Here is a 24,114-nt window from a genome sequence, read left to right on the forward strand (position 1 = left end):
TGGCACTTTGTTCCAAACTGTAGCTCCGAGTACCCATGGAAACTTAACAGCCTAGAAACTAAATGCATCAAATGAGGTCTTTCATCATAGATGGCCCATGTTGGAATAGAACTTGCTAATGAAAGCCTATAAAATAATGGCAAGATTGGGATTTGTTGCACTGTAATACACTATCACAAAGTTGATATTGAAGAAGAATACAAGAAAAATATAACTACGGAAGTATCTAAACTAGAAGTTACATAACCAAATCAAAATTTATCAATGACACGGGTCGGTTGCACTGTACGTGGCGTGCAAAATTATAAATATGTATTGATCAATTAAGTGAATAGAAAAAACAGCTAACAGATTTCAAGTGTCAGTTCATCCACTTTGGACCCAAAAAAAAGGACATGGTACTTTCTAATTGGTGAAAAGCTGGAAAAAAGGGACAGTCCAGGTACATGGACTAAGATGGTAACGAGAAAATAAGAAATTTACCAATGGAATGGATGATAAGTTAGGTGAGTGGGCCAAAATTTTGCAGATTGAATTTAACAGGGATAAGTGCGAGGTTTTCCACTTTGGTCGGAGGAATCAAAAAACAACTTATTATCTAAATGGAGAGAAACTTCAAGATGCTTTGGTGCAGAGGGATCTGGGGGTCTTCATGCATGAATCTCAGAAAGTTAGTTTGCAGGTGCTGCAGGTAATAAGGAAGACAATATAATTCTGGCATTCATTTCTTACGGAATAGAGTATAAAAGTTGGGAAGTGATGCAGCTGAATAGGGCATTGGTGAGACTGCATCGAGAGTACTGTACACAGTTTTGGTCCCCTTGTAGCCACTAACGAACACAAAATGGAAGACTGCAAAGAATGCAGGGAAAACGGACATGTTAAAAAGCAAACACCTTGCAGAGCAATTATGTATTGGGACAACTGCAGAAACCGGTTTCTGACTGCTGCAGAGACCAGGCAGCGCTGTGAAAGAGAAGTCATTAGCATACTAATGAGGTGATACCGGGCAAGTCCCAGATACAATGGACACAAATTAAGTATTAATCGATACATTCAATAGGAGACCAGATCCAGTGGCGCCAGAGAAGTCCAGGACAATAAGTCCTAAGAACCGCCCCAGCAACCAAGGAACGGCCCTATGATTGGGGGGTTCAAAACATATCGATTGGGAAGAGGCCCAATCGATCCCAAGCAGGTAAGGGAGTCTGCCCAAAGGGGCGCGGACCCCCTGGGACCTATAAAAGAAAGGTCCCACACATGGTTCAGTCTCCTGTCTCCGGCTCCAGCCTCCAGACCCCTGTCTTCGACACCAGCAGTTGAGCAGCAGCCACCAAAACGTAAGTGCCTAAACGACGACCGCTACCTGAAACCGGCATTACTGACACCCTTGCCAACTGATAGCGATTCGAAGCCTGCAGACCAGAACAGAACAAAGGCCTTGTTCCCTGACCTCGCAGTTCCTTCTTAGCTAAGTATTAGCTATTTAGTGGTAGAAGTAAGTTTAATCTTTAGCGTGTGCATGAGTGTTATTATAATTGTGTTATAATAAACTCTAATTGTTTTGGACTTACTAATTGGTGTACAGCTTTATTGTTTTGAACTTCACCTTGAAACCTGTGGCGGTGTCTTTACGGCACCTGGCGACTCCAGAGCTTAGAACGAGAAACAGAGCCAAGTGAGTGTTAAGCACACTCACCCAGAACGACCAACACCCTTACTTGAGGAAGGCCGTAAATGCATTCGAGGCACTTCAGTGAAGATTCACTAGATCAATTACAGGGATGAAGGACTTATCTTATGAAGAAAGATTGAGCGGTTTAGGTCTATATTTTCTAGAGTTTAGAAGAATGAGAGGAGATCCAATTGAGGTATACATGATGCTAAAAGGGGGTTGACAGGGTAGATATCCTCGGACCCTATAATAATCTATCTCCACATACATTTCCTCCTCTCAGAGCCAACACCTGTTATGGTCGCCATGGCCCTGCCTCCTCCGGTTAACCGGATCATCTATCCTGTCCTCATTGTGACCCACGCAATGAGGCCTTCACCTACAAAATGCTCACCATGAATCTGACATAGTACCACATCCCACTTCTCTCTCCGACTGTGACTGTTCCCTCCTACCAACAGTACCCAGAGTTCTCCTTCTAGGATCCTGTCCTCTGAAACCCTCCTCCTCTCACCTTCCCCAGACACACTCCCCTTGTAAGCCTGCCTCCCCTGTCCACTGTTGGCTTATGATACAAGCCCCCAAAATTTCACAGCGACACTCTTAAAAGCAGGAGTAAACAGCACAAACGCACCTAGAGGATGTTGGAAGTGGAGCTCACGAGGTGCAGCCCATTAACTTTGGGAAACAGACCATTTTAATAATCCACTGGTGGGACACCTTTTTTTTGTGGGGGGGGGGGGGGGGGGGGGGGGGAAGAGAAAGAGAGGTAATTCAAGCGATTTGGCCTTTTCATGAGCATTCATATGTACATGTGCAGGAAACGTGAGTCACTTTTAACCTGCCAAATTCAGGAGAAAAACATTTCAAACTAATTTCCCACCAGTGAGAAACTGGCTTCTACCATCCTGCCACATTTACTGCCTCTGCCCGCCACAATTCCCACTGCTGGTGAGAGCAGAAGATTCTGCTTAATGTTATTTTCACACAAATGTAACAAACAGAATTAACAATGGATGTCAAGCAAATACATGCATGTGTAAATTCTGCTAATATAGGCATAAGTTCCTTGTAAATTACCGTATTTTGCAAATGCAAAACAGGCAACCATGTCATTCATGTCCGTTGCCATCTCCTCTATCACATGAAAGTACCTTGTGTTGCTCCTGCAGGTGAGTCTCCAACTCTGTCTGCAGTCGAGCTTCAAAAAAACAGAGGCGACACTTGTACGGTTTCACTGGGCTGTGGGTGTCCATGTGATGTATTAGGATGTCCTGACTAAGTGTAACAAATGTACACCAATCACAACAGAATACTTCCTCAGGAAAGAAATGCATCAGTTCAAGTTGACACTCTTCCACATCAGTCATCTGTCCATCTAAAGACCAAAGTATAAGCAAATGTTAGATATTACATTTTTAACACTCAAAGGAATGATAATTACCTGACTTGTAATGAAAATAGAAATATCCAGATATTTGTTTCTCTTGCTTTTATGTTGGCACATCTTGTTCAACAAGTCATGAACTATCATTGCCGAAGTAATTGTACAGGAAATGCTTAATTTTACTACACCTCACGAACCGGTGTTAAAAGCATAAATTTTTTAAAAAGAACCTACCTGTTCCCCATATCCCTTTAACTCGTTTATCAGAAATATATCTTATAAAAAAAATATTTGTATTCAAATTTTATTAATCACACAACACAACATTTACAAATAAAATAACCACGAAGTGTAGCCATCTGGGATGGCCACTTACAACCAGGAACAGAGAAGCTCGCAAAACATAGCGGGTAAAATGGACAAAGCAAGATTCAGGCAGGCTCAAAGCCTGAAATGTATATTTGTAAGTGAGGAGTCCAGACAGTATCTAAACTCCGACCAATTAACATTTTGATGGGCCGATTAGCATTTGATGGCCCATCTCCACCAAGACAAAGGGCTGGTATTGAGCGACCGGTACAGTCCCAGACATTTCGGCGCAACTCCCTGTGCTAGGGAAGCGTAAACAACAGGGTCAGTGACCACTTGGGACACGCCCAGCCATCCAGGCACCCGCCCATTTATTGGTTAGGAATCGAACTGGGTGATCAGGGATCACCCAATTACAGGGGTCCAAACTGAAGGACCGCCCAAAAGAGCGCAAAAACCCCAAACCACAAGAACAGAGTTCACCATGTGTTCATCCTCTTTTGGACCTGGTACCAACCATCTCCAATCGCAGCACCACCAGAAGCAAGTCCAAGTTCAACTCCTGCTACCAGATGGATGAGCCTAGCTGAGTAGCAGTTACTTCTCCAGAATCAAACAACGGCCACTGTTCCTCTGACCTAAGCGGATGCCTGAAGTTAAGTACAGGTTGTCTTAGTCGATAGGTGTAGTTAATTAGTAGTGTTTATGTTGCATGACTAATTGTGTGTGTAAATAACCTTGAATTAACTAACTGGTGTTTGGCTCTTTGATCGATAGTTGGTTGAACCTTGTGGTGGTATCATTTGATACCTGGCGACTGAGCATTAGAATATAGATGTCAAAAGAAAGAAGGGCAACCTCATTGATTGCCATAGTCACAGCAGAGCCACAGAAAAGGCAACAGAAGCAACCCAACAAACCCCCCCCCCCCCCCCCCCCCCCCCCCCCCGCCGCCCACCGTTTGCGACAACGAGCTCTCCAAAATGTAATATAAACAGATCCCCATCTCATGGATCCCCTCACTTGTCTCCTTCAAGGCAAATTTCATCTTTTCCAAATACAGGCACTCCATTAAATCACCCAGCCACAACGAGGCAGAGGATGGAGAAGCTGACCTCCAGCAGAAGACTAACATCAGCCCACCCCCACCCAATCGTCTGCAACTACGGCAAATTCGACACTCCCCAAATCTGGCCCCCAGGGAGTTGGGCTCCATGTCCATATGCAAGATCGCTGACATGGAGGTAAAGAACATAAAATTTACAGTGCAGAAGGGGGCCATTCGGCCCATCGAATCTGCATGGCCTTTGGAAAGAGCACCCCACTTAAGTCCCACACCTCCACCCGATCGCCGTAACCCAGTAACCCCACCTAACCTTTTTGGACACATTAGGGAAATTTAGCATGGCCAATCCACCTAACCTGCACGTCTTTGGACTGTGGGAGGAAACCGGAGCACCCGGAGGAAACCCACGCAGACACGGGGAGAACGTGCAGACTCCGCACAGACAGTGACTCAAGCTGGGAATCGAACCTGGGACCCTGGCAACTTTTCCAACTTCAGGCAGGGCAAGAACATATATAACATGATTGGCTGGGCCCGTCCCACACTGTTCACTCACATCCTCCACCCCTTCAAACAACCAGCTCATCCTTGACTGAAGCAGCCCCAGCCTATCACCTGCATATGCCCTCTCCCGGGGCACTCATACTCGTCTCCAGCTCGTCCAAGATTGCAAACCAACCTTCTGAAAACAAATCCTTTACTTTCACCAGCCATCATTTCTCCCAATCCAGAAACCTTGCATCCATCCTCCCAGGCTTGAATCCATGGTTCTCCCGGATCGGCTCCGTCCCTAATTTAAAGTGCTGCCGAAATTGCCTCCAAATTTTCAAACTGGCCATAACCACTTGGCTACCTGTATAGATCTCTGGAGTAAATGGGAGAGGTGCCATTGCCAGCACCCACAATCCCAACCCCTTACAGCAAAAGCCTTCAACTTCACCCATGACGGCTCCGACTGCCTACTCCAACCCTGCACCTTCTTGGTGCTCATTGCCCAATAATATAGCAAGTTCAGAAGGGCCAAACCTCCTGACTGTCGCCCTCTCTGCAGCACCGTCCTCCTAATCCTTGCCACTTTGCCCGCCCACATAAATGCCAAATTCAAATGCTCCACCTCCATATAAAATTACTTTGGTAAAGACCGGCAGAATAAGAATAAGAACCGTGGTAAAATGTTCCTCTTGACCAGCTAGCCAACGATAAGGGGAGACTGTCCCACCTCAGCAAATCCTCCACAACCCTGCTCACAAAACTTGTAAAGTTCAGCTTGCAGAGGCGAGACCAGTCCCATGCCACCTGCACTCCAAAATACCTAAAATGGGTTGGCGCTACCCAAAATGGCAACACCCACCCCTCTCCCAACCCCAGAGGGGACACAACAAAGTACTCACTTTTCCCCAAATTTAGCTTATACCCTGAAAAAGCCCAGAATCTCTTAAGCAACCCCCCATTATATCCTCCACCGAAGCACCCAGTTTGGAATCATACAGCAACAAATCACCGCATACAGGGACATCCTATGCTCCACAGCCGCCCCCCCCCCCCCCCCCCCCCCCCCAACCTTAACCCCTTCTGTTTTTCTGAGCACCTCAGCACTATGGCCAAGAGGTCTATGGCCAAAGGCTCAATTGCCAGCGCAAACAGAAAGAGACACATAGGCGGCACGGTAGCACAGTGGTTAGCAGAATTGCTTCACAGCTCCAGGGTCCCAGGTTCGATTCCCGGCTTGGGTCACTGTCTGTGCGGAGTCTGCACGTTGTCCCCGTGTCTGCGTGGGTTTCCTCCGGGAGCTCCGGTTTCCTCCCACAGTCCAAAGATGTGCAGGTTAGGTGGATTGGCCATGCTAAATTGCCCTTAGGTTAGGTTAGTTCGGGTTGCTGGGTTACGGGATAGAGTGGAGGTGTGGGCATATGTAGGGTGATCTTTCCAAGAGCCGGTGCAGACCCGATGAGCCGAATGGCCTCTTTCTGCACTGTAAATTCTATGATTCTTTAAATTGAGAATCAGAAGTGAAATCATCCAAGGTCAGCCCTGCCTCGTTCACGCCATCCCTGTCTTGTTCCCCTAAGCAAAAGAAAGTACCCAGTGTTCATTTCGTTTGTACACTCACTCAGCCTTGGGTCCTTGTACAAAAACCTCACCCATGTCACAAACCTAGGCCTAATCCCAAACCTCTCCAATAGCTCAAATAGCTCCACTCCACGTGGTCAAACACCTTCTCTGCATTCAACGCCACCACCACCTCCTTGCCTTCCGCCACCACCACCTCCTTGCCTTCCGCCAGAGAGAGCACCACATTCAACAGGCGCCGTACATTAGGCGACAATGGTCTTCCCTTCACAAACCCCGGCTGCTCCTCCCTGATCACCTTCGGGAGGTACCCCACCAACCTAACTGCCAACACCGTTGCTAAAATCTTGGCATCCACGTTTAATAACAAAATTGGCCTGTACAATCCACATTCTATTGGGTCCTTGTCTTTTTTTCAAAACAGCAAAGAGATGGATGCCTGTCCCATCGTCTCTGGCAGTACCCCCTTTGCCACCGCATCCTCAAACATATCCACCAACAGCGGCGCCAACTTATCCAAGAATTTCTTGTAAAACTCCATCAGGAAACCATCCAGCCTCGGTGCCTACCCTGTTTGCATCTTTCTGATCGCAACCCCACACTTCCTTCACCCCCACGGTTTCATCCAGGCCTGCCTTCTCCTCCTCTTGCACTAGGGGACACTCCGGCTGGCCCAGACACTCCCTCATGTTTGTCTCATCCTCCAGAGGCTCCACCTTATACAACTTCCTGTAAAACTCCTCAAAAACCTTATTCACTTGGAGATGCCACCATCTCCCCCATCCTATCCTTAACCCAAACAATCTCTCTCGTGGCCACATGCCGGCGGAGCTATCCCACCAACAAGCAACTGGCCTTTTCTCCATACTCATATACAACCCCCTTCGCCCGCATCTACTGCTGAATCGCCTTTCCCATGGACAAAGTCAAACCTCGCCTGCAGCTCCTTCCCCTGTATGCCTTCCATTCACATTCAAAGTTTCCTCTATCAGGGCAGCAGGGTGGCGCAGTGGGTTAGACCTGCTGCCTCATGGCGCTGAGGCCCCAAGTTTGACCCCGGCTCTAGGTCACTGTCCGTGTGGAGTTTGCACATTCTCCCAGTGTTTGCGTGGGTTTCGCCCCCACAACCCAAAGATGCGCAAGGTAGGTGGATTGAACACGCTAAATTGCCCCTTAATTGGAAAAAAAATGAATTGGGTACACTACATTTTTAAAAAAGGTTTCCTCTATCAACAGTTTCCGCTCCTCTCTTACCTTCCTTCCACTTATGCCTTGAACAAGATAACCTCACCCCTCACTACCGTTTTCAACTCTTCCCATACCACAATCGGGAACATCTCCCCAGCCCTGTTAAACCCAAATAATTCCCAAATTCCCCGGCCCATTTTGGTGCAAGTGTTTGGGTCTGGCAACAGCCCCACATCCAGCCTCCAGGCCGATCTCCTCGAGGTCCCCATCTCCAATGTAAAGCATGGTCCGAGATAACATCGCTGAATACTCCGCCTGCTTCACCCCCACCCAACAGCACCTTTCCCATCACAAAAAAAGTCTCTTCTCAAATACACGTTGTGCACCAGTGAGAAAAATGAGTACTCCCTTTTTCTTGGTTGCAAGAACTTTTGAATTCATATTCTGATGAAGACACTAGTTGAACAGGTTTTGGATTTGCTGTTCCCCTGCTAAGTGCCAAGGCAGATATTTTCACTTTTAGCAATGTCCCTGAATCATAACTTCAAAATGGGATTAATTTCAACTTCTAGCATCAGTCTCATTCTAGTAAATCTGAAAAGGTTGCCAAAGTGCAAGAGAACCGTAGGAATGGATCACTCCAAATGTGATGGCTGCATTCTATTAGATACTTCTGTGTAGGTCGTATTTGTGCATATTCATGTAGATTAATAATAATAAACTTTATTTGTGTCACAAGTAGGCTTACATTAACACTGCAATGAAGTTACTGTGAAAATCCCCTAGTCACCACATTCCAGCCCCTGTTCGGGTACATAGAGGGAGAATTCAGAATGTCCAATTCACCTAATAGCACGTCTTTTGGGAGGAAACCGGAGCACCCGGAGGAAACCCACGCAGACATGGGAAGAACATGCAGACTCCGCACACAATGACCCAAGCCGGAATCAAACCTGGGACCCTGGCACTGTGAAGCAACAGTGCTAACCACTGCGCTACCGTGCCGCCAGGTGCTGAATAAAAATATATCAAATTAAACGCATTTATGAACAGTGGCAAATATTCCATCCTTTAAAGCACATCGGATAACGTGTTTCTTTGCAAGAACAGGAGTGCCATATCGTGTTATGCACACCATTATTCTGCTGAGATATAATAGCATTCCTTGAAGTCTAAAACTTCTAAATAGTGCAAAATTGTAGTTTGGTCAGGAAATTTAGCAAATTGGAATGCCCCCTTCAGTTTCAGATCACAACTCTGCACCCTGTATTTTAAGGTAATTACAGATGCTATAAGCAATACAAAATTCTTAAAAGGTAGATTTATGTTAAATATATTACTTTATCTAATGGTAATATAAAAATTATATTCCCTTCATGCATATTTTATATACAACTTTAAATGTAATAACCTTTTCACTTAAAATACAAAAATTCAAACAAATTATCTGGTTAAACACATTTGCTGTCCATGAAGTTTGAATTCACAGCACAGACAGTACTCTGCAAAGCCTAGTCATACGTGGTTTAAATATAAATACTTTACCTTTGTGTTGCAGAATATGATCAACCATTCGTCTTTTGTGTTTGGTGTAATAAAGGCACAAAGGACAACGCAACATGCCAGATTCTCTCTCAGTTGAAGTCAGGCCAAAGTCTTCCTTAAAGAAAAGTGCACTCTTCTTTTCACTTCCTGCCATAGCACTACTTTCTTCAAATGGAATTTTATCGATCATCCTTGTAGAGCAATTCTTATCACCGACAGTGAGTTCACATACTTCCGCATGCTGAGAAAGAGCATTCCTGAAAATAATTCAGAGGAAATAAAGATTGTGTTGGTAAATAATACTGGAGGCCCTAATTATATATTTTTTTTAAAGTTCCAATTTTATTTTTTGCTAGATTGGTGTTTGTGGTGGCTTGAGACAGTACTACGTAGATGGTAATGAAGAACGAAATGTTGATTGGCAACTAACAAGGATAACTTTTGTACAGGCACAGAGTCGCTAATATTGGGGTTAACACTCTGGCTCCCAAGTTCACTCTGAGTGGATCTGCACTTGGTTGGGGTTCCTGAAGTCCCGCGCGATAGACCCCGAGCCAGTCACATGGATCGGGAGTGCACAGCCTTTAAAAGGGCTGCAATGCCACACCCTCCCCCACCCAGTCCCTCAATTAACATATATAAACAAGCTATGTACAAAAATTATATACAATATAATGGGCAGCATGGTAGCATCGTGGTTAGCACAGTTGCTTCACACTCCATGGTCCCAGGTTCGATTCCCGGCTGGGTCACTGTCGGTCGGAGTCTGCACGTTCTTCCCGTGTGTGCGTGGGTTTCCTCCGGGTGCTCCGGTTTCCTTCCACAGTCCAAAGGTGTGCGGGTTAGGTGGATTGGCCATGCTAAATTTCCCTTAGTGTCCAATAAATGTTAAATAGGGGTGACTGGGTTACGGGGATAGGGTAGATACGTGGGCTTCAGTAGAGTGCTCTTTATAAGGGCCGGTGCAGACTCGATGGGCTGAACGAACTCCCTCTGCACTGTAAATTCTATGATGATTCTATAATACAAGGCCAAGAAAACAAGAGAGAAGAGAGCCCAAGCAGTCCATTAGAGTATAAATCTAGCAAGAGAATTCTTGGGTAAGGACCATCTTAATCCCCCAACTGGCTCTTCCAACTCTGGGGTAACAACATCATCACTTTCAGCAGAACTTTCCTCAGTCAACCTGGATAACATGGAGTCTTCTCAAGGCTTCTGAACCCCCGCTGCCCTGGCTCCATCACAGGAGCACTGGTGCTGGCCGCCGGCTCAAACTGTTCAGAAATTGGGGTTGTGGTCCCCCGTCTTCTCACATGATCCAAGTGTTTCCTTATAGTCTTGCCACCCAAGTCCACTACATAAGAAACTGGACCCGGATGGGACACGATTTGGCCTGGTAACCATAGCGGACCTGAGGCAAGTTTCTGACAAGGACCAGGTCACTTCCTTGGAAAGATCTGTCCCCTTTTCACAAATGTGTTGCTTCTTCTGGAAGGTCTGCCGTGCCTCCACACCCCAACCAGAATTGGGAAGACCAAGTACAACCGGGTCCATAAACGGCAGCCCATCGGTAATTCTGCGGTATTGTAAAACAAAAAGAAAGTTAGCCTAGCTAAGACGTGGTGGTCGGCTGGATTGCTTCTTGAGTAGACTGGGACTGTACTCATTGGAATTCAGAAGGATGAGGGGTATTCTTATAGAAACATTTTAAATCATGAAGGGAATAGATAGGATAGATGCAGGCAAGTTGTTTCCACTGGCGGGTGAAAGCAGAACTAGGGGACATAGCCTCAAAATAAGGGGAAGTAGATTTAGGGCTGAGTTTAGGCGGAACTTCTTCACCCAAAGGGTTGTGAATCTATGGAATTCCTTGCCCAGTGAAGCAGTAGAGGCTCCTTCATTAAATGATTTTAAGGTAAAGATAGATAGTTTTTTGAAGAATAAAGGGTTAAGGGTTATGGTGTTCGGGCCGGAAAGTGGAGCTGAGTCCACAAAAGATCAGCCATGATCTCATTGAATGGCGGAACAGGCTCGAGGGGCCAGATGGCCTACTCCTGCTCCTAGTTCTTATGTTCTTCACAGCTACTTTGGAAGTTTGTACATCTCTTTTCGTTAACTGTTTGAGGTAGGGTGATAGGGGGCTGTTCTAATGCCACTCATTCTAAGAAAACACGGCAAACATCCACTGTGAAGCCTCTATCGTGACCAGCGAGGTCATTTTTCCCATCTCTTGAACCTCCAACCAATTTGAATGAGCGTTGCCAAGACAAGAGACATCTTGCTCATCAAAGGACCAGCAAAGGCCACATGTACCCTCATCCAAGGGCATCCAGGAACTCCCAAGATGGAGGTTTGATATAGGGGGCAGGGTCTACTGTGTCGGGCAAGCGCTGCACTGGCATAACATATTTCAGTGTCCTCATCTATGCCACACCACCAGATGTAGCCATAAGTGAGCATTTTCATTATTGTCTGGTCGAGATGGACACTATGTAACTCTTGCAACACGCGCTCTTGAGGTGGGGCGACACTACACTTGGGAACCCCAAAGAATGGCTCCATCCTCACAACCGAGTTTGTCCTTAAGAGCAAGGGACTGTCTTAACTTGTTAGAATTATTATGGCGCCTCCCAGTTAAAATCATGCGTTTCATCTTGGACAGGACTGCATTCCATTGTGTCCAATTCTTTATGTTGGCTGGCTGAAACTGGCAGGGTGTCCAAAAAGTTCAAAGCTAAGACAACTTCAAGGTACTGGTAGGGGTGCAAGGTCCTTTAGATGCATGAGCCGACTCAATGGATCAATATTCAAAATCTGAGTATCTGGCCTATACTGAAAAATGTAGTCATAGGCCGCCAGCAACAAGGCACCGTTGTACTCGGGCAGAGGCCGTTGGTAGAATTGGCTCATCCTCACAAAGGAGCCCCAGCAGTCTGTAAAAGATTATTTGCACAGGACTGCACTGCCTCGGTTTGAATGTAAGAGCTAAGGAAGAGGGAAGACATGCAGCGGGTAAAATTGTGGTTTAGGCCGATTCCAGGACGGCGGGTCCATCACACTAATGGCAAAGCTAGCGTCAGGAGGTACGGGTGAAGGGGGGAGGAGGCGCATGTCCCGTCGGGGAGAGGGGACCTGGCAACAGGGGGGTGAACACCACCAAGGGGAGGTAGTAAGGAGGATGAATTTTGGGGGGGGGGGGGAGGGTGGGAAGAAACAGATCTGAAGGGAAGACAAAGGGAGGCAGGCGGTTCTCTAAACTTGGTGCGACAGATTGCACATGGCAGCAAGGAATACAAGGCACTGAAAAAAGGAGGGTCCCCAAACAAACAGAAATCCTGGAGTGCAGGGGCTCACCCACATGGCATACACATAGTTGGCAGTCTTTTTGGGTGGCCCATGACCAAAGAGAAACCTCGGAGCACAGGGGTTCATCCACAAAGTAAGTGATGGCCCAGTAAAAAGAACCGGAATTTAGCCCACCTGAACAGTATGAAGGTCGACATAGCCTTCCTCCAAGAAATGCACCTGAGTGAGAGGAACCGACTACGGGTAAGAAAGGGCTGGGTGGGACAGACATACCATTCATTCTATGGGACGAGAGCTAGGCTGGTGGCCATACTGTTCAGTAGAAGGACGATGTTTACAACAACGAGGACAGTTGCGGAAGCAGGGGGGCAGTACGTCTTGGTTAGTGGCGTCCTTGTTAATGTGTACGCTCCGGCTTCCAGTGGCGGCCATGGTGTGTGATCGTACATTTGGTAGCTCCCACTAGTGATTGTCTTTTTGTGCCTTTTCCCGGGCTAATGGCTAGGCTATGAAGAGTGTAAAAGGTGCAGGAGGGGTGAAGGGAGAGAGTGTCCCACCGGTGTATGGATTCGTGGACCAGAAATGGTCGAAAAAGGAGGGAACAATTGTCGAAAGTTGGTGTGGTGCTTGCGACACAGGGGAAGATGGTGGAGGGTCAGGGATCGATCCTGCCTGCAGCTAGTGGGCTTCCTTCATAAGAAATGTGCCCAGCAGAGGAGGAAAACAGAACAGTACAGCACAGTACAGGCCTTTCAGCCCACGACATTGTGCCGACCATTTATCCTTTTCTAAGATCAACCTAACCTACACCCCTTCAATTTATTGCTGTCCATGTGCCTGTCTAAGAGTCGCTTAAATGTCCCTAATGACTCTGACTCCACCACCTCTGCTAGCACTACATTTCACGCACCCACCACTCTGACATAGAACCTACCTCTGACATCTCCCCTATACCTTCCTCCAATCACCTTAAAATTATGTCCCATCATGACAGCCATTTCCGCCCTGGGGAAAGGTCTCTGGCTATCCACTCTATCCATGCCTCGCATCACCTTGTACACCTCTATCAAGTCACCTCTCTGCCTTCTTCGCTCCAGTGAGAAAAGTCTTAGCACCCTCAACCTTTCTTCACAAGACATGCCCTCCAGTCCAGGCAGCATCCTGGCAAATCTCCCTCTGTACCCTCTCCAAAGCATCCACATCCTTTCTATAATGAGGTGATCAGAACTGGACACAATATTCCAAGTTTGGTCTAACTAGAGTTTAATAAAGCTGCAGTAAAACCTTGCGGCTCTTAAACTCAATCCTCCTGTTAATGAAAGACAACACACCATACACCTTCTTAACAACCCTATCAACCTGGGTGGCAACTTTGAGGGATCTATGTATGTGGACCCCAAGACCCCTTCTCCGCGCCGGCCATGGCGGAGCACTACAGATGCCGGCGAGTAAGGAAGGAGTTCCCCCACGGCACAGGCCCCCCTGCAGATCAGTGGGCCCTGATCACGGGCCAGGCCACCGTGGGGATCCCTCCCAGGGCCAGCTAACCCCACCTCCCCCTCCCCCGAGGACTTCAGTAGCCGGCCTACAAGCCAGGTCCCACCGTGATGGACCATGTCCATTTCACGCCGGTAGGGCTGGCCAGGAACCGACGCCCGCTCGGCCCATCGGGGCCCGGAGCGTTGCAGGGGAGTCGCTGCCAACAGCCCCCGATCAGCACGGCGTGATCCCTGCCCCTGCCCGAAAGCCGGAGAAATATGGCAGCCTGCGTCCGAGCGGCGGGGCGGGATTCACGCTGCCCCCCGGCAGGGTCGGAGAATCCCTCCCACTATTCCAAGTGTGGTCTAACTGGGGTTTTATAAAGCTGCAGCAAAACCTCGCAGCTCTTAAACTCAATCCCCCTGTTAATGAAAGCCAACACACCATACGCCTTCTTCACAACCCTATCAACCTGGGTGGCAACTTTGAGAGATCTATGTACGTGGACCCCAAGATCCCTCTGTTCCTCCACACTTCCAAGAATCCATCCTTTAACCCTTTATTCAGCATTCAAATTCGACCTTCCAAAATGAATTACTTCACATTTATCAAGGTTGAACTCCATCTGCCATCTTGTCGAAAGAGACTGTCAATGAAAAGGGATTCCAGTTGGAGGAAGAAGAACTAAAATGGACTATGTCATTATAAATGTTTGCATGTTTTGTTTTGTTTAGTTTTAAAAAACCTACATTCACTGTTAATATTTCTTAAAGGAAAGTGAAAAGGTGAAAAATGAAACCATCTTCAAGTTGATGGGTTTTTTTTTTCTTGGGGGAGGTATCATGTGAATGTCCCTTTAAGAAAAGTATGCTTTATCAAATGGCTGCAGTGATGTAATTGTGTGGGTGGAGCTGGGCTCTGCTCTGCTTTATACTTTTGTTATGTGCTGAAAACTGTTTTGGCTCGGTGTTTAGTTTTGTTTTCAGTTGGAGAGCTGCATTCAAAGCAAGCAGTATTGATGTATTGATCGCTCTCTCTGCAATCTAAAGAATGTCTCCAGATCACTTGATGATTTCAATGTAATACCTCTTTCTGTAAGGAATGCAAACTACTGCCTTTGTTAAAAAGGTTTTTTTGACTTATGGATGTTGTTTAGAAAGTTATTAAGGGATTTCTATAGAGTACTGTATCTTTTTGGGGGTTATCAGGGTTGGTAGTTGATAAGATGTCTACTGTGTGTTTATAAAATGTTAACTGGATTCATAGAATAAACATTGTTTTGTTTTATAAATACTTTTAGTTCTCTGTTGCATCACACCTGTAAAGTGGGCCCTTGTGCTCCCCATAACCAAAATCTATTCAAAGTTGTGGGTCAGGTGAACTCCATGATATACTTTGGTGTTCTCTAAACCCTGGCCCATAATAATGGTAAGGGTAGAATACTCCGCAAACGTAATATTCGACCATGCTCCATACTACATGGATGTGAGGCTGGAGATGGGCCAGGCCCACTGTCACCCATGTAGGTTAGACCCTCCTTGCCAATAAGGCTTTTTGCGAAACAATATCACAGGCCATAGATGGACACATTACCAATATCCAGAATGGGAGGTCTCACCCTCTACGTTCTGGGAGGGGCTGAAGGCTCTGATCAGATGAGAGATTATTGCTTACAAAGCATTCAGAGACAGGGAAGAGAGTGGTTGACTCCATATTGGAGGTGGACCGACGATACTCTGCGGCTCCAACCGTACTCCCCGGCCCCGACCCTAGAGCTTCTGATGGAGAGGAAAAAGCTACAAATGGACTTTGATATGCTCTCCATGAAGAAAGCAGTGCACCAATTCCGTCAGACACGGGGAACCTGCTATGAACACAAAAACAAAGCCATCCACCGACTGGCTCACCAGCTGAGAAAGCAGGCAGCTACGAGGGAAATAGCGCAGGTTAGAGACAACAGCAGTAGGCTGGTAGCCGAACCGGAAAAGGTCAACGAAGCATTGGAGGCCTGCGACTGGGGACTGTACACCTCGAAGCCCCCCTCAAACGGGACTCTCAGATCAGTTATGCTCAAGTTGAGTTTGTAGCCCGAGAAGGTTCCAAACTTTTTTCAGAGCTTCATGATACCTTCCATACTGACTTGGGGGTCCGAGATGTAGAGGAGCAGGTCATCTCTAGAGAAGTTCCTCTGCGGACTGGAAATGTCAGTCGTGAAAGAAGATAAGAGACATGGCCTGGAGACACCATTAGAATTGTGGACGTCATGGAGCGTATCAACTCCATGCAGGCGGGGAAGGCGCCAGGGCCAAATGGAGTCCCGGTGGACTTCTAAAAAAGAATTTGCACCAGCACTCGCCCTGCAATTGTGGGAGATGTTCACAGACTCGCTGATGAGGGGCTCCCTGCCACCAATACTGGTGCAAGGCTCAATATCGCTGATACCAAAGAAAGACCAAAACCCGACTGAGTGCGGGTCCTACAGACCCATCGCGCTGCTGGGAACATTTTAGCAAAATCTTGGCTAGGCGGCTGAGAATTGCGTACCAGAGGCTTTGACAGAGGACCAAATGAGTTTTGTCAAGGGCAGGCAGCTAACATCGAACATCAGGCTCCTGCTGAACTTGATAATGAATCGATCCGGGGAAAAATACCAGAAGTGATCAGCTCCCTGGATGCAGAAAAGGCCTTCGACAGAGTGGAGTAGAAATACCTCAGAGGCACTGAAGCGGTTTGAGCTTGGATCGGGGTCACCGCCTGGGTAAAACTTCTGTACGTCGCTCCCATTGTGAGCGTGCGGACTAACATCACCAGTTCTAAACACCTCCAGCTGTACTGTCAATCGAGCCACTGGCAATTGCCCTCAGAACGGCGAAAGGCTGGAGTGGTATCCAGAAAGGGGGCAGAGAGCATAGAGTCTCACTCTATGCGGATGACCTGCTCCTCTACATCTCGGACCCCCAAGCCAGTATTGAAGGTATCATGAAGCTCTGAGTTTGGAGCCTTTTTGGGCTACAAAATCAACTTGAGCAAAAGTGAAATGATCCTGGTGAACTCGCATGGGAGGGGAACAGAGCTGGAGGGAGTACCATTCAAACAAGCCCAAAACAAATTCCGCTACCTGGGAATCCAAATTGCCCATGGCTGGACATGGATCGAGAAATGGAACCCGAAGGGTATGGTGGAGGAAGTGAAAAGGGACCTGCAGAGAGACCTCTTCCTATTCAGATCTCTACTGATCTACGTCCCCAAGGCCTTCACCAACACGGTAGATAACCTGAGAATGCCGTTTGCAAGTGTGGTGGGGGTCGTGGTGTAGTAGCCACACTCTGAACACGGTACCTGTGGAGGCAACATTTCGGCCTGACCGAAACGTCCACATGGCCCTCATCTGTAATAACCACAATCTTTGCCACCTTCAAAAGGACGACAGGGACACCGACAGTTAGCGACATGTACTCAGACGAGAGGCTCGAGGAACTGACAGAGGTTCTAGTTGCCCAAAGAGAATAGATTTTTAATAATGTATTCATGGGATGTGCAGGCTGTGCCAGCATTTATTGTCCATCCCTAATTCCCCTTGAGGGGGCAGTTAAGAGTCAACCACATTGCGGTGGGTTTGGAGTCACGTGTAGGCCAGAGCAGGTAAGGATGGCAGATTTCCTTTCCAAAGGACATTAGTGAACCAGATGGGCTTTTACAACAATCGACAATGGTTTTATGGTCATCATAAAAATTTTAGTTCCAGATATTTTACTGAATTTAAATTCCATCACCTGCCATAGTTGGATTCGAACCTGGGTCGCCAGATCATTATCCTGGGTCTCTGGAATACTAGTCCAGCAACAATAGCACTATACCACCACCTCCCCTAATTACACTACATATCAAAAAACTTCCTCCATAGCGAAATGATGACACACCCATGGGCGATGCGACACTCACTGGTAGAGGTCCTACAAGCTTAATTCAGGGAGTTAGGAGTTCAAACTAAAAAGTAGGACCTCAAAAAGGTAGTAATCGCAGGATTGTTACCAGTGCCACAAGTTAGTCAGAGTAGGAATGCCAGGATAGATGGGATGAATGCGTGGCTCGAGAGATGGTTCAAGAAGGGATTCAAATTCTTGGGGCATTGGAATCGGTTCTGGGGGAGGTGGGCCCAGTACAAACCGGACAGTCTGCATATAGGCGGGACTGGAAACAATGTCCTGAGTGGGTGTTCGCTAGTGCTGTTGGGGAGGGTTTAAACTAATGTGGCAGGGAGATGGGAACAGATGTAGGAAGTTGGAGGGAAGTAAAACGGGGGCAGAAACAAAAGGCAGTAAGGGGCAAGTGTAAGGCAGAGAAGCCATAGTCAAAAATCAAGAGCTACAGTACAGAGTAGTGACTGAAGAGAGCTGTGAATAGGCCCAGTAATACTAAAAGGAATAAAACGGGAAGTAAAAACATAAATGGAAAGCAAAGCAGCAGGTTATTGCATGAAGATATAGTTTAAACAAGAAGGAAAATTAGGAAAAAAGTTAAAAGGAAAAATAACTTAGAAGAGGTTACTGATAGAGGTGTCAAGATTCAAAACGGGAGGTATAAAAGGCAACTTAAGCGTACTTTACCTGAATGCTTGTAGTATTCGGAATAAGGTAAATGGCACAAATCAATGTGAATGACTATGACTTAGTGGCCATTACTGAAACATGGTTAAAGGATGGTCACGACTGGGAGTTATATATCCAAGGGTATCAAACTATTCGGAAGGACAGAGTGGATGGTAAAGGAGGTGGTGTAGCTCTGTTATTTAAGGATGACATCCAGACAGTAGTGAGGGATGACATTGGTGCTATGGAGGTTAAGGTTGAATCCATTTTGATGGAAATCAGGAATAGTAAGGCAAAAAAGTCACTGATAGGAGTAGTCTATAGGCTACCAAATAGTAACATTATGCTGGGGGAGGCAATAAACAAAGAAATAACTGATGCATGTAGAAATGGTATAGCAGTTATCATGAGGGATTTTAGTCTACGTCGATTGGTTTAACCAGGTCGGTCAAGGCAGCCTTGAGGAGGAGTGTATCGAATGTATCCGTGATAGTTTCCTCGAACAGTATGTAATGGAACCTCCGAGGGACAAGTGATCCTAGATCTGGTCCTGTGCAATGAGACAGGATTGATTAATGATCTCACAGTTAGGGATCCTCTCGGAAGGAGCGATCACAATATGGTGGAATTTTAAATACAGATGGAGGGTGAGAAGGTAAAATCAAACACTAGTGTTTCGTGCTTAAACAAAGGAGATGACAAAGGGATGAAAGAAGAGCTGGCTAAGGTAGACTGGGAGCAAAGACTTCATGGTGAAACAGTTGAGGAACAGGGGAGAACCTTCCAAGCGATTTTTCACAGTGCTCAGCAAAGGTTATACCAACAAAAAGGAAGGACGGTAGAAAGAGAGAAAATCAACCATGGATATCTAAAGAAATAAGGGAGAGTATCAAATTGAAGGAAAAAGCATACAAAGTGGCAAAGATTAGTGGGAGACTAGAGGATTAGGAAATCTTTAGGGGGCAACAGAAAGCTACTAAAAAAGCTATAAAGAATCAGATAGATTGAGAGTAAACTTGCTCAGAATATAAAAACAGATAGTAAAAGTTTCTACAAATATATAAAACAAAAAAAGAGTGGCTAAGGTAAATATTGGACCTGTAGGAGGATGAGAAGGGAGACTTAATGGGAAATGAAGAAATGGCTGAGGAACTGAACAGGTTTTTTGGATCGATCTTCACAGTGGAAGACACAAATAACATGCCAGCGACTGATATAAATGAGGCTATGACAGGTGAGGACCTTGAGACGATTGTTATCACTAAGGAGGTAGTGGTGGGCAAGCTAATGGGGCTAAAGGTAGACAAGTCTCCTGGCATGGAGACTTGCATCCCAGGGTACTAAGAGAGATGGCTAGGGAAATTACAAATGCACTTGTGATAATTTACCAAAATTCACTAGACTCTAGGATGGTCCCGGTGGATTGGAAATTAGCAAACATGACACCACTCTTAAAAAAGGAGGTAGGCAGAAAGCGGGCAATTATAGGCCAATGAGTTTAACTTCAGTAGCAAGGAAGATGCTGAAATCTATCATCAAGGAAGAAATAGCGAGACATCTGGATGGAAATTGTCCCATTAGGCAGACGCAGCATGGGTTCATAAAGGGCAGGTCGTGCCTAACTAATTTAGTGAATTTTTTTAGGACGTTACCAGTGCGGTAGATAACGGGGAGCCAATGGATGTAGTATATCTGGATTTCCAGAAAGCTGATTTTTAAACAAAACATTTTATTGAAGCTTTTGGAATTTTCAGTAATTAACATTCTAAACAGCCTAGCAGCCCGACACATGCAACAATATTATAACATAACCAACTACTCCCCTGCCCTAGCTCCTAACTACCCGTATATTAGATTCCCTGTCTATTATTTTACACTGCCATTACTGTCTCCCCCTTTCTTTCTGCTGACGTTCAGTTTTCCTTAAAAAAGTCGATGAACGGTTGCCAGCTCCGAGCAAACCCCTGAATTAAACCTCTCAAGGCGAACTTAAACTTTTCCAGTCTGAGAAACCCTGCCATGTCACTAATCCACACTCCTGACTTTCGAGGCTCCGAGTCCCTCCATCCCAGCAAAATCTGTCTCTAGGCCGCCAGGAGAAAAAGTCTAAAACATCAGCTTCTCACACCCCCCGGGCCCCCGGATCCTCCGAAACCCCAAATATTGCCATTTCTGACTCGGGATATCTTCCCTTCCAGGACCTCTGACATGACGCCCGCAAATCCCTGCCAGAATCCCCTCAATTTCGGACATGCCCAGAACATGTGTACGTGGTTCGCCGGGTTACCGCCTGCACCTATCCTCCACTTCCTCAAAAAACCTACTCATCCGGGCCACAGTCATATGAGCCCTATGGACCACCTTGAACTGGATCAGGCTAAGCCTGGCACACAACGAGGATGAATTGATTCTCTTCAAGGTCTTTTCCCATAGTCCGACTCCCAACTCCTCCTCCCTCTTCACCTCCCCGATAGGGACCCCTTCCCACTCCATCAACTCCTTGTAGATCTCTGAAACCCTCCCCTCCCCCAGTTTTTGACATCACCTTATCCTGTAGCCCCATTAGGGGGAGGGGAGGACTGCTTGGAACCTGCCTCCGGACAAAGTCCCGTGTGTGCAGGTACCGAGACCCGTTCCCACCCGGCAACCCAAGCTCCTCCTCTAATGCCTCCAGGCTCGGGAAGTCCAGCTCAATGAAGAGATCCCCAAATCTCTCAATCCCTGCCTACTGCCACCTCCTAAAGCCCCCATCCAGTCCCCCCGGACAAACCGGTGATTATCACAGATCGGTGACCACAGTAACGCCCCCTCCAGTCTCATGTGGTGTCTGCATTGTCCCCACCCCCTCAGGGTTTCCACCACCACCGGGCTTGTGGAGTACTGAGCCAGCGAGAACGGTAGGGGCGCCGTTAGTAAAGCCTCCAAACACATATCCTTGCAAGATGCCGCCTCCACTCACTCCCACACTGATCTTGCCTTCACTACCCACTTCCTAACAATCGATATGTTGGCGTCCCCAGGAATAGTTAATAAAATTCAGCAAGGCCAAGCCCTCCACTCCGCGCTCCCATTCCAAAATTACCTTCTTCACCCTCGGGGTCTTACAAGCCCATACAAAACCTGAGATCGCCGCGTTCATCTTCCTGGAAAAAGCTTTTAGGGATAAAAATTGGAAGACATTGAAAAACAAACAGCAACCTCGGGAGGACTGCCATCTTCATATTCTGTACCCTCCCCGCCAATGACAGGGGGAGCACACCCCACCTACATGACACCTTTCATTTGCTCGACTACCCTGCCCAGATTTAACTTATGGAGCTGACCCCAGTCCCTAGGAGCTTGTATTCCCAGGTACCTATAACTCTTGCCCACCACTTTAAACGGTAACTCCCTCAGTCTCCTCTCTTGCCCTCGTATCTGGATCGCGAACACCTCATTCTTATCCATATTTAATATAGCCTGACAACCAATCAAATTCTTCCAATATCTCCATAATTCCAGGCACCCCCCCCCCCCCCCCCCCCCCAAACGGGTCTGTTATGTAAAGGAGAAAATTCTCCGTGTAGAGCGAGACCCTGTGCTCAACCCCCTCCCCCCAAACTATCCCCCACCAGACATTCGATGACCTAAAGGTCATTGCCAAGGCTCTACATCCAGGGCAAACAGTAGTGGGGGGAGCGCACATCCCTGTCTTGTTCCCCTACACAAACTAAAGCATTCTGACCGGACCCGATTGGTCTACACATTCGCCACCGGAGCCTGGTATAGCAACCGGACCCAATCCACAAACCCCTGCCCGAACCCAAACCTTCCTATGATATCCCACAAGTATTTCAACTCCACCCAATCAAAGGCCTTTTCTGCATCCATGGCAACTACCACCTCTACCTCGCGCCCCTCCGCTGGCATCATTATAACATTTAGGAGCTGTATAATGTTGGACGTTAAGTGCCGTCTCTTCACAAATTCCGTCTGGTCCTCCCCTATTACCCCGGGTCACAGTCCTCTATATGTGTGTCAAAGATCTTTGCCAACAACTTTGCTTCTACATTTAGAAGAGAGATTGGGTTATACGATCCACAGCTCTCTGGATCCTTATCCCGCTTCAAAATAAGGGAAATCGAAGCCTGCGATAGCATCCCCCAACTCCTTGGACTCAAAACCTTTACCAGGAGCGGCCCCAGCACCCGGAGAACTTTTCATAAAACTCTACCGGGTATCCATCAGGTCCCGGAGCCTTAGCTTTACCCAATTGCATTACCCCAGTCCGTCTTTCACCTCCCCAAGCCCGATTGGGCCTCCCAAGCCTTCTACCAGCTCCTCGTCTACCCTCGGGAACTCCACCCACCCACCAAACGAATCGCGTCATACCCTCCTCCCTGGCTGGGGGTTCCGAATTATAGTCAGCTATAAAATTCCCGACACACATCATTCACCCACTCTGGGTCCACAAACACTATACAGCTCCTTATAGAATTTACAGTGCAGAAGGAGGTCATTCGGCCCATCGAGTCTGCACCGGCGTTTGAAAAGAGCACCCTACCCAACATCACACCTCCACCCTATCCCCATAACCCAGTAACCCCCCCAACACTAAAGGCAATTTTGAACACTAAGGGCAATTTAACATGGCCAATCCACCTAACCTGCACATCTTTGGACTGTGGGAGGAAACCGGAGCACCCGGAGGAAACCCACGCACACACGGGGAGAACGTGCAGACTCCGCACAGTGACCCAAGCCAGGGATTGAACCTGGGATCCTGGAGCTGTGAAGCATTTATGCTAACCACCATGCTACCCTGCTGCCCTTTATATCCTTTAATTTCCCAATTTCTCTCGCCACCTCCCGTTTCCTCAGCTGATGCGGCAACATCCTGCTGGCTTTTTCCCCATATTCATACACCGCCCCCTTTATCCTCCTCAGCTGTCCCTCCGCCTTACCTGTGGACAGGAGCCCAAATTCCAGCTGTAGTCTCTGACACTCCTTCAGGAGTCCCTCATCCGGAGATTCCGCATAGCTCTTGTCCACGTGTAAAATTTCACCTATCAGCCTGTCCAACTCCACCCATTCAGTCTTCTCCCTATGGTCCCGAATCGAGATGAATTGCCCCCTAATAACCGCCTTCAGTGCCTCCCATACCACCCCTGCCGAGATCTCACCCACATCATTAATCTTTATATATCCCTGAATATATCCCTCACCCGCTCACACACCTCATCCTCCGCTAGCAGCCTTACATCAAATCTCCATTGCGGCCGCTGGGCCTTTCCTTTGCTCCAGGTTGTGGACCTGGAGTGGGTGAATGATGTGTTTGCTCCAGTGTGGGGCGTGGTCTGACATCACAATTGCTGAGTATTCAGTATCCACCACCTCCACCAGCAGCGTTTTGCCCAGCACAAAGAAGTCTATCCTGGAGTACACCTTGTTCACGAGAGTAGAATGGAAACTCCTTACTCCTTGGCCTCCTGAATCTCCATGGATCCAACCCTCCCAAACG

At 47.2% G+C, this 24,114-nt stretch overlaps 1 protein-coding gene across 8 annotated transcripts in view; it reads right to left on the reverse strand.

The window, feature by feature from the left end:
* Window positions 1-24,114, reverse strand: part of LOC119953177 (zinc finger protein 462-like) — a 191,803-nt gene that overhangs the window by 16,506 nt on the left and 151,183 nt on the right. For all 8 annotated transcript variants that reach the window (XM_038777148.1, XM_038777142.1, XM_038777146.1 and 5 more), the window contains 2 exons: window positions 9,241-9,497; window positions 2,830-3,053 (listed from right to left, as the gene is read on the reverse strand). In XM_038777148.1, coding sequence (XP_038633076.1) covers window positions 2,830-3,053; window positions 9,241-9,497 — 481 coding nt within the window. The remainder of the gene's footprint in view (window positions 1-2,829; window positions 3,054-9,240; window positions 9,498-24,114) is intronic.

This window comes from Scyliorhinus canicula, chromosome 18 (assembly GCF_902713615.1).
Source record: "Scyliorhinus canicula chromosome 18, sScyCan1.1, whole genome shotgun sequence".
NCBI lineage: Eukaryota > Metazoa > Chordata > Chondrichthyes > Carcharhiniformes > Scyliorhinidae > Scyliorhinus > Scyliorhinus canicula.